Raw genomic sequence first — 11,156 nt, 5'->3', positions numbered from 1 at the left:
TTTAAATGACAATGCTGTACTGTAAATGTTCTTTACTTTTGTTTATTAAAATAAACATATTTGAATGTATTCCAGTGCCATGAGAAATTACATCTGCATTGTACAGTACTGACACAAGAGCGTAGTAACATTATTTATACACAGAAAAAGGACAAACACATTCAGTAGTCTCGTGTCTTGCATCACCTGATCAGCATGTCATGATCTGTCATGACCAAAAAAGATAAGGTTTCATCTGAAAAAGCTGCACAGAAAATCACCCCTACCGACATGAATAGCCATTTATAATATTGTACTGCTTGTTTAAATACTTAAATGGGGAAGTGTCAGCGATTGGTTACCTGATGAGTTAAACGCACAACTGCCTAAATGTCAAACTTTAAACTAAATCATGTGAATTTCTAATGAAAATGAAACTTATTTTCCTCGACCTGTGGGCGGCTGGAGGTTAATTACGACAGAAAAGTAGCTACGACATCAAATTTCACAACACATTTTTGACACCATTAACAATTTAACTGACATAACACCAAAGTCTGACACTGTGACACGTTAACTAAAGATTGGGTTTTAAAAACGTCTTTCCCTTCTCACTTTTTTTTCCTATTTTCCCGAGTTCATTCATCAGGTTTCGTCCATGCGAGCGGTGCGGTTGTTTGGACAGAGATGTTGGTCGGTCCACCACTTAAATCCAGACTGAAATACCTCACCAAAGGTCAGATGTGTTCCCATGAAGTTTAGACGTTCATGGTGCACAAGCGATGACTTTGGTGATCCCCTGACTTCACCTGTTCCTCCGCGTGGTTTTTATTTTTATTTTTTTTCACACTAAAAAGTGTGAAAGTGACAAGACAAAGAATCCTAAAGACTTCCGTGTTCCTGTCTTTTTCCTCCGGGCCACCATGACGATGAACTTTGGATGAAATACGTGCAAACCAACAGAGTCAGCTGTTCTTTAGTATTAGCATGCTCACCTAATGTGCTGGACATGGTGAACACTGCACCTCCTCAGCATATTAGAAATGTTACTGGGAACTGAGCAGCAGCTTCCAGGGCCAAAGAATGAAGCCGGTGCCCAAAACTGCACTTCTTTGAATGGCCACTAGAGGCTGGCTCCAAAAGCGAGTAAATCCCCTCGATTTTAGTCAGAAGAATGAACATGTCTGCAGCCTGGTACAGGAATTGGTTTCGGTCTCCCTCGTTAATTTCCCCTTTCTGACAAGTTTAAGGAGGGGATTTTGTATATAATTAACCTCGTATAAATATGCATAATTGAGGGTGGTGCTGCTTTAATGACAGGAGGGGGTCGTTTTTAGCCCATTTCTTGGATTAACTGGGAGTGTGGTGGAGTAGGGGACCAGCAAAACAGCAAAGGCCAATGCCATTCTTCAGGACATAATGGGCGACTTCACCAAGGCTACGTCCATTTTTTTAACGTGCAGTGTAGGCTGTGAACTGACCAACACCACCAGTTTAACTTTTTATGACAGCGAGAGCAGGTGTAGGTTTTGTGTGTTCAACATCATAAATAAGAATAGGCCCTATATATTGTTAGCATGTAGTATGAATGCACTTTTAGATACGATACCAACCATGTAACATAATTGTTAAGAAATGTAGAATTATGTTTTTGAATTGTTAATCTCCTAATTAAAGTTACCATGTAGAGTTTTCAAATTAATTTGACTAATTTTGAATGTGCACATGTATTATGTACAATATGTTTATATTCTAGGTCATTAAATTCCAGTTTTTACAGGGAATAAAAATCTATGTATTACACACAGCTTGTATGTATTGTTTATGTTTATGTATTTGTAAATTAAAATTCACTAAATTACAAACTGTTTACAGTCATAAGATTTTGATTCCAAACGAGAAATACCTTTTTAAAATAATCTTTTGAGCATTATAATCATTATATTATCAACACTCTTTGTGAAAACTCACTTGGGTAAACACACTTCGCACACACACACACAAATATAACTAACTTTATCCTAAAGGCAACAAATTACACAATCGTATGTCTTCAGGTTAATTTCATATTTGAAAAATGTCTCCAAAATAAATACAAACTGTTTCTATTGCAAGTGTTGCCACCAGGGGGAAAAAAAAAATACATTCGAAATACAATCTTTCAGTGACTTCAGAGGAGACGCAGAGCTGCATAAAACCTGCTGCTGACCTCAGGAGAAACTTCTGAAAACAGACGCAGGTTCGTGGAAACGGCCCGCAGCTGCAGACACATTGTAATTTATACCGTCATTTTCACACACCTCACTATCTGAACAACACTAATACAGGGAGAGTATTATCCACATGTCACAAGGTGGAGAAGAACAGAAACTATGCTGTAACTAAACTAATATACAATCTTATATCCTAAAAATACGATTTATAAACTATTACACGAGTAATATACTGTAAACACTGCATTAGATATTTAGATGCCGTACCATTTGTTCAAACAGCATCAATAAGGCGCGCGCACGCACGCACACGCACACGCGCACACACACACACACACACACACACACACACTGTGATTGTGGTGAGGAAGAGATGGGAAGTAGAGAAGCGATTTACAGCCAGAAAGTGAAGCACACCGGACTGGACAGAGCGACTAATTCATCACACACACTTCAGAAGCCCGAGCATTTCAGGTTGTTTGAGAAACGCACACCTGTCCGCTGTAGAACCCTAAAGAAGCTGCAGACATGTGCAGCAGGTCTACAGCAGGCTGTCCAGGCTCTTCTCGACGCTCTCCTTGTCGTCAGCAGCAGCAGGCGGGATGTATTTCTCTTGGTACTGCTGCAGGATGGCGACGACGTCGTGGTGGCCGAAGTGCACCGCCTCATCCATCGGCGTGTTCCCCCACCTGTGCAAAAACGAATTTGGTAGGACAAAATATATCTGGCATCTTGCAGCCACCCTGCGATCAGCTGGTCAGCGTGTCTGCACATCTTCATCAAAGTCTCCGTGTCAAATCTTCGTGTAATCGCTCGGTGTCAAGACTTCGGTATAAATGTCAAGTCTTCACTTTATGTCTTCCATCTTTTTGTCAAGTCTTTGAGTCAAGTCTTCACTCTTGGTGTCAGGTGTCCACTTGAAGTCTTCGAGTAAAGTGTCCTCGTCAAGTCTTTCTGTCAAGATTTCAGTCTTCAGGACAACTCTTCACGTCAGGTCTTTGGCCCTCATCGATCTTTGTGTCAGGTTTTCATGTCAGGTGTCAACATGAAGTCTACATGTAAAGTGTCTTTGTCAAGTGTGTTGTGTTGTCTTCTGTCTTCATGTACATTTTTATGACAGCTTTCTTCACTCGGGGTTTGAACCTAGCTTCCCAGGATTTCGGTTTCGTTGTCAGCTTTCTATCTTGGTTGAACTTGGGACTCGGCTGTCTTTTTGTTTTGGGTTTATGTGCCTGGACTTTGTACTTCCACCAAATCAGTTTAAGCAAAGTATTCTCAGTTTTTTTTTCTACCCGTCACCGTGCGTTTGGGTCTTTCCTCTTGTGAACTGTAACAAAGTAAATACCCAAACAGGAGGAAGGCACCTCTTATTTTTAAAAGAGACAAACTGCAGCTTCTCTTTCGAGCTGAAAACAAAGCCTCGAGATGGAGAACCTGCTAAATTCCGCTCCATAAAGAAAACGGTTGATTGCAGAGATACAGATGTCAAGAACGACCTGGTGACCACGTGGACTCACCTGTCTCTGGGTACTGGGTTCACCTTACAAGCCTCAAGCAGGAATTGTACCACCTCTGTGTGACCTGAAAGCAGAGCAGATGTTAGAAAAAAAAACAAAAAACATCTGGATAGATGTAACAGCTAATTGGTAGAAGTCCAGAATTCAGAAAACAGTTCTAAGCCACATAAATATACATTATTTTCTCTGCAGCTTCTGTGTTTCTACTTCCATGTCAATTTTTTCAACATTATGACCTAATTGGAATTTCTCTTATTCTTAAAGATGGTTCCAACATAAAAACAGCCTGAGACCGTAGGATCACATCTGTATGAACATGTGTGATTACAGATTTATTGGTTGTCTTCAGGCTCCACGTTACCTTCAGCTGCTGAAACATGGAGGGCCGTTCTGGAGTCGTAGTCCCTCTGCTCCATGTCTACGGACGACAGCGCGAACCTACACACACACACACACACACACACACACACACACACACCGAGGTTGTGTAACTAACACGTCTGCACTTTCAACCCTCCACAAAATCACACATCTTATCAGCCAATATCGTATTTTAACGGGGAAGACTAACATATGGATTGGCCTTAACAGGTAGCGCCAAGAAATATTGCAATGCAGCAGCAAAGACGAGGAAGAGGAATACTGTAAACACGGATGGAAACAAACCGAGAATGTAATTTCAAATATTTTAAAAATCTGGCTTACAACTGGATGTAAAGTCTGTACAGAACATCTTGAAGCTTTCCCAAAGGTTCCTCTTGCTGCCACTCGAGGTCACCAAAGTACAAAGCTGTCCGACGCAGACGAGAGGAAAAATGTCCTCACTTTCCCCGACTGTTCTATCTTAAAACTTTTACACGTGAGACATGAACTCCATCGGGTGACGAAGGTGACACCAGCCTGAATTCATCAGTGTCCGATATTAAAGTTAAGTTGTATGTGTGCGAGTGTGTTCACCTCCTCAGGGCGGACACGTCCCCCGTGTAGGCAGCGAACAGCAGATTGATGACAGACTTGACCTGCGGACACAGACGGAGACAGGACATTTGCAGAGGGACCTCAGAGTCGCCCAACTCCCACTGCTGCAGCTCAGCTACCGTTTCCATGAAGGACTAGTAAGGAAGATGATTCATATATAACTCGTGCTACACATTTGATTTCTAAGCGGCACTGAAGGAAACTCCTTTCAATGTCATTCATTCACTAATTCATCGAGCTTGTTGTCACGAAAAAAGATCAAAACTAATTCAGTCATCTCGGCTAACTGCTACTGTACACAAATCTACATCTACTGTTCAACATGGCTGAATATTACAAACACCGATCCCTGCTGCGATCAAGACTTACCATCAAACAGGAACGAATCATTCCCTATAAACACAACCTGAAGACTTCTTACAAAGACAGTGGAAACATCCAAAAAATGAGAAGAATCTGAAAGAATATATTACACGTGTGTTTACATGAGTGGAGCTAAAAGCAACGATCCTCGAACTTGTTCAATTAATGGGTTAATAATTTGGGAAATTATATTCTGAAATTTGATATAGCAATTAAGGCAAAAATACTTTTTTTTTAATTGTTTGTTTGTTCTCATCAACAGTGCAAACCCAAAGATGTTTACTTTGGTACCAAAGAGGATGAAGAAAACAAGCAAATATTCACATTTTGCTGCTCGAACCGTGGACATTTTAGAAAGTTTTGCTTCACACAAAAACGTAATTAATTAATCAAGTTATAAAAGTGTTGCTGAGTATTTTCATGCTGATCCACTGACAGATTAATTTATTTATCATTATGCAGGATGAGAGGCACAAACTAAACATAGGAGGGGAAAAAAAAACAAAAAAACTTTGAATTTATAGATGCAAAACACACAAGGACATCAAAGTTCAGTTCCAAGCAGTCAAAACAAATCTTCACATGTACACAAGCATGTTCAAATACTTCAGCAGTGCAAGAAAGAATGACCATTTACAACACAGCGAGCCAAAACTTCAGACCGTGCAGTTTAACGCTATTTTAAATATTAATACGAGAGCCAAGAAGAAACAAAACACCACAGCAAGATAAAAATCTGGAAAAAGAGCTTCTAAGTTTTAAGAGCAACTTAAAACTCTGAGAATCTCGTCTTTGCTGCGTTCATGTACACGTGTGGAGTACACACATACTGCAGGACCCTTTGACATCACATGTGCAAGTGATGCAGAGGTGAAACAACCTGGGAAAAAAAAAAAAACGGGCTGGTGTTAAAAATACTCTTGAAAGAAATGACAGGAAGGAAGTGAGGAAGAAGAAAAAAAGCGACACGGAGCTTCATTTCACCCCCGAAAAGCATCAGAGTCCTTCAAGAGGCTTTCGCTGCTGCAGCCAAAACTTGTTCTCACACTTTGTGCCACACAGGCTGACAAAAATAAATCATAAATATCCATCTTTTATCAAGTGAGTGCAGTTTAAACTTTTGAAATTGTTATATTAACATTTCAGATCAGGTTTTGAAATCTCAGTAATAAAAAAAAATAAAATAAAAGCCTTTGTTTGTTTCTAAACTGACGTGGGTCAATGGGTTCAGTAAAAACAAACTTTGGTTTAAATCCAAGAGCCCGAACTGCGCAGCATCACAGTAGTTATATATTTTCAGTTACCAGTGTGCTCTTGATGCTGTTGTTTGATTTCTCCTGTTAAAAGTAAATAAAAATCACTGAATTAATTAAATAACCCATGTCACTGAAATATGGTGAAACTTCAAGGTTTGTGTATCAGGCACAGTAGCTGCAATGCATCAATGGAGAATATTTATAATTTACCTTAAAATCCTTCCTCTGTTCAGGGAATTAATATATGTAAGGTGAAAGGAAAAAAAGGCACTTCTATAAGTCGCATGGTATTCGTTTTTCTTGAATAAAGAAAAAAAAAAGCCATCCAGGGACAAGTGTTACAAGTAGCTTATACTTTAAATATTTTTACATCATTAAAATAGTCAATATTTCTAGACACATTAAAACCAAAATCAGTGCTCACTGATGTTGCAAAAAAAAAAAAAAAAAAAAAAAAACTACTGAAGGCTTAAAAAATGGTGACATCAAAATGCTGTAAAACTGTCATTTTTGCTGCTGACATTAATCGATGGCTACGTTACATAACCGGACAAAGACCTTCAGGCAGCTTAACGCATAAACAAGCTGACAGGTCCTGCATACCTTTACCTGTTCAAGGAAGCAGTATAACCTGATTTCACTGGCTGACCTCATTTTTCTGTGACACACGGCTGCATTTTGATTTACGGATTCAATTCAGTTCGTTAGCAGCAGTTCTACCCTCCTGAAAAAAAATAAGAAGTGAAACCACTGTGACGGGACAAACGTGGAATGGTCCTTTAAAGCATGTACGTTTTCTCCAGGAGCTTCTTTAACATGCAAAATGCTTAAGACTTCTGCTGTCACATATTTCAATGCACCGATCGGAATTGTGCAACGTGACATCGATCAAATGTGATAAAACCACGCAGGATTAAACATTTTTTTTTAAATTAAAAACCGATGAATTGAATATGTGAGCGTTAAAAGGAATAGTTCCAACCATTTCTGAAACATGCTTATTCCCTTTCAGCCAGAGAGTTAACCGCCACAACCAGCAGCCTTTTAGCTTAGCTCAGCATAACCACAGGAAACGGCCCTGCAGAAGGGGAACAAAATGGAAACTAAAGCTCCAACATTCACGTTATTTCTTATATAATCTTGGACAAAAACGGCAAACTAAGAAACAAAAGTATTTCAAAAGACGGCTGCAACTTTTCCCTCCAGCTTCTGAAACGGCGTCATGTTGTCGTGAATCTTTGGTCTCATGTTTGTAACCAAGTACCGGAGTGAAGGACACGACAGGGTGGAGATGGTTAAAGAACAACCGTGGGCACAGATGAAGAGATGATGGATAAGAGCGCTTTATTTTTTTTATTTTATTCAAGGGACACCAAGGCAACAAAAATCTTAACACCGCTTTTTACGGTCATGTCTCCGAGTCATGAAGGAAGACAAGTCCGAGCGACGTCTTCTCCTCCAAGCAGACAGGACAGTTAATGGAGACTACATACAGAATTACACGCATGTAAAAGTGTGACGGTCGTGAGCTTGGAACCGTTTAGTTTCATCTACTGCAGGTTAATTTATATTCAGATTTGTAAAAAAAGTTTCCAATGTTACAATTTCCCAAGTTTTAAGTTTGCATTTTTCTTCAATCTTTAACACCAAACTATTATAAATAAATATCTAAAATCTGACCAAAACATTAGAAAACTTTACAATTCCAAGGTCAAACTGTAATGGTAGAGATTGTTCATAAATACAAACGTAATTTCCATTTTCACAAAAGGATCAAATTTAATGTTCAGGACACAAATCAACATGAATAAACGACATGTGAAAGGAAATCAAACCAAACATGGGAGACGTGGGAAAAAAAAAATACAAAAATATGCATGCAAGATGGAAACAAAATGAGAATTCAGAGTAAAATGACATGAGTCATAACAATCTGGGGATTTCCATGGAAACACTGCATTCAAAAGCCCCGCTGTCACGAATTACATTGTGATGATCACACAATAGTTCAATTGGTACAGCTTATCCAACATGCAGAGGAATGTGAGGCTTATTTATCTTCCCGATTGTGGTAGAGATGAGGTAATCAATGCTGATTGGTTGGAATGAGGTTGAATTAGTCTCCTGTCAGAGCTGGTCTGGTTGAAGTGTTGTGGACATTTCAGGCACCGAATTCTAAATTTTGTGCCACTGAGGGGGGAAATGTCCACGTAGCAGCAAAGAAATAACAACGCGCACGTCGTTAGAAATGAGAGATCGACTCCCTTCAATCAGATAGATGACATCAGACATCCAGCATCAGTCTGGAAATAATATGTATCATGGTATATCAGTACATTTAAACAAGGCTGCAGCTAAACGTTATCGACTCATTGTTCCAGATTTAAAGTTATAATCCTCAAGATTCTGATTGATGCAGTGACACCAACTATAGTAACACCAAGTGTGTTTTAAAAATGAAAGTCCCAGAGGCCAGTCCAAAATACAGTTCGGTGTCATTTCTATTTACTTTTATTTCCCCTTACCGTTTGACAATTAACAAATATAATTAACATCTAATAAATAAATTACTGCAGTTAAATTCAGTCCCTCCAGGATTTCACAAGAGTTTTTCGGGGGATTTTTGTGGCAGCTTTTAGCAAACATTTGAATGCAATTTGCAGATTTTGTTGTTAATTTTTGTTGGGGCAAAAATTTTGATTTAAAAAAACAAAGAAAAAACAACCTAATAAAGAAATAATCTAATGTAATCACTCTCCATGATAAGAAAACTGCACATCACAGAAATATCTGGACTTTTTTTTTTTTTTAGTTCTCATTTATTTAGATATTTAATATTGAAATTAAATTTTTTTTTTAAAACATTGCACTCAGTTACAATTATATATATATATATTTTTTAAGTGATGTATAAAACAGTCTGTGAATGCGATGTAGACTTCATGGGCTACATCTTTGGTAAATATAAGTGCTTTAAATGCTTTTTTAATCACATTGTGTAATCTCTTGAAACTGTGCGGCTGTGTAACCACGTTCTGTATGACTGAACTTATGCACCTTTAGTAGCCTAATTCTCAAAATAAGACCACATTTACCATAAACCCTGCCATTTCCTGCTTTGCTGTTTTTTTTTTTTTTTTCCTCCAGTAAGCCAGCGTATGGTTTGTTTTGACGATGCAAGAGCTTCGCTAATTTCAAATGACTTTTTTTTTTTTTTTTTTTGGAGAGGCTTACATGCTGTAACACCTTCTGCAGAGCTTCTATTGAGGAACTTTATTGCGGAGAATTCGCAATTTAGCAAAATCATGAGCTCCTGCAAATATTGCAGAGATTGGGTTAAATTTGCATTGATTTTTTTTTTTTCCTGGAGGGTCCGAATACTTGTACTGACACAGACAGGCAATGAAAACAACTACAGAGAGAGTCAACTAATGAGTTTAAATACCTGTAACTATTATACAGAATAATTGACACCAACAAATGGTATATTTTTTTTTTTGGTTGATATGATGACAAATCTAAGATGTCACCAGTTTCCCTTGAGGAATCAGTAAAGTCCATCTGTCTACGATTGTAACTTTGCAAAACAGATGCTCCGTCTTGACACTAATGTCACTACTTTTAAGATCATCTGCCTTAAAAGCAACAACATCCATGGAAAATAAATATCAGTAGCCAAAGTCAGACCCAACTCGGCTCTTTGCATAGTGTAGAAAACACTGTCGGGAGTTCTGGGCAGTCCGGCATCTCCAAGGAGCATTAATGACGACCGAGGCTTTTGAATACTTTGTACCTCCAAAACAATGATGAGCACAATGTTTATGACAGGAAATAAAAACGGTAACAGAAGTCCAAGAGTCAAAAAAAAAAAGAAAAAGAAAAAGAAAAGAATACAACACAAAATAAAAGACTTCTCCCAACATGTAGTAGTAACAAGATACCATCGGCTCAAGCAGCCACCGCTTTGAGTTCAAGTTCAACCCCACTGATACACACTAACATCAGTCGTACAGCGATTGAATGACACACAGATGAAAGTCCCCTCAGCACGGTCACACAACAGCGACATCTAAGGCATCTGCTGACGTGACATTCATGTGCAAGTATTTCTATTTCCTGAAGCAGATAGCATTATAAAACTTGGAACGTCTGAAGAGAATACTCAATACACACACACACACCAGCTGCTATGCACATTCAGAAGTACAGTAAAAATATGTATATATGGAAAGTATTCGTAATATACAACTGTCGAAGTAGAGTAACACGTTGAGAACATCCCAAACAATACTGACTGTGTTGTGTGTACGTTTGCATACGGACACTCAAATCACACTTTCTGTGGCATCAAACTATTTTTTTTTTTAATCCCATCTGGAAGTTTACTTTTCAAATGACTGCTGTGAGATAAAGATGAGTTCAGCTCCCTCTGCTGGTAGAGCTGGGTATCGCTGGCAGCTCTCCGTTCGTCGTGCCAATGTGACATCAGTTTCTGTGTCTGCAGCTTTGCCTCAATTTAATTTAGTCTAAACTAATTTTTGGTTTCAAGAACCAGAGAACATATTTGTCTTTCTTTGATTGATGATGTCCAATGTTTAGAAACTTTTTTTTGATGATTTTAGAGCAATTCAACTCAAAGTCTGAAGAGATGTTTAGCCCAAGCTTTACCTGCCTCTTTACAGTCATGGATAGTTCATGTTAGAGAGAAATAGGGTTAAAACTCAAAGAAGGTGATATGGGCCTAAAATATCAGAATATTTCAGGTTATTTCTGCGCTAACATTCTTGATGATTTGACAAAATACCACACCGAATACTTGTGTTTATAGGTCAATATAAACGTCACAATAA

The 11,156-nt window shown here is 38.5% G+C and overlaps 1 protein-coding gene across 3 annotated transcripts in view; it reads right to left on the bottom strand.

The window, feature by feature from the left end:
* Positions 1-26: 26 nt before the first annotated feature.
* The window catches only part of glsb (glutaminase b), a 36,718-nt gene continuing 25,588 nt past the window's right edge, over positions 27-11,156 (bottom strand). For all 3 annotated transcript variants that reach the window (XM_069154907.1, XM_069154908.1, XM_069154910.1), the window contains 4 exons: positions 4,667-4,728; positions 4,071-4,147; positions 3,710-3,773; positions 27-2,881 (listed from right to left, as the gene is read on the bottom strand). In XM_069154907.1, the coding sequence (XP_069011008.1) occupies positions 2,734-2,881; positions 3,710-3,773; positions 4,071-4,147; positions 4,667-4,728 (351 nt within the window). In that variant the 3' untranslated portion in view covers positions 27-2,733. The remainder of the gene's footprint in view (positions 2,882-3,709; positions 3,774-4,070; positions 4,148-4,666; positions 4,729-11,156) is intronic.

The sequence above is a fragment of the Embiotoca jacksoni genome, unplaced genomic scaffold, assembly GCF_022577435.1.
Source record: "Embiotoca jacksoni isolate LCO1_2020_lvr unplaced genomic scaffold, fEmbJac1.0.p SCAF_2, whole genome shotgun sequence".
In the NCBI taxonomy this organism is placed as follows: domain Eukaryota; kingdom Metazoa; phylum Chordata; class Actinopteri; family Embiotocidae; genus Embiotoca; species Embiotoca jacksoni.
The sequence above is the reverse complement of the archived record's forward strand: the minus strand, read 5'-3'. Positions and strand labels throughout refer to the sequence as shown.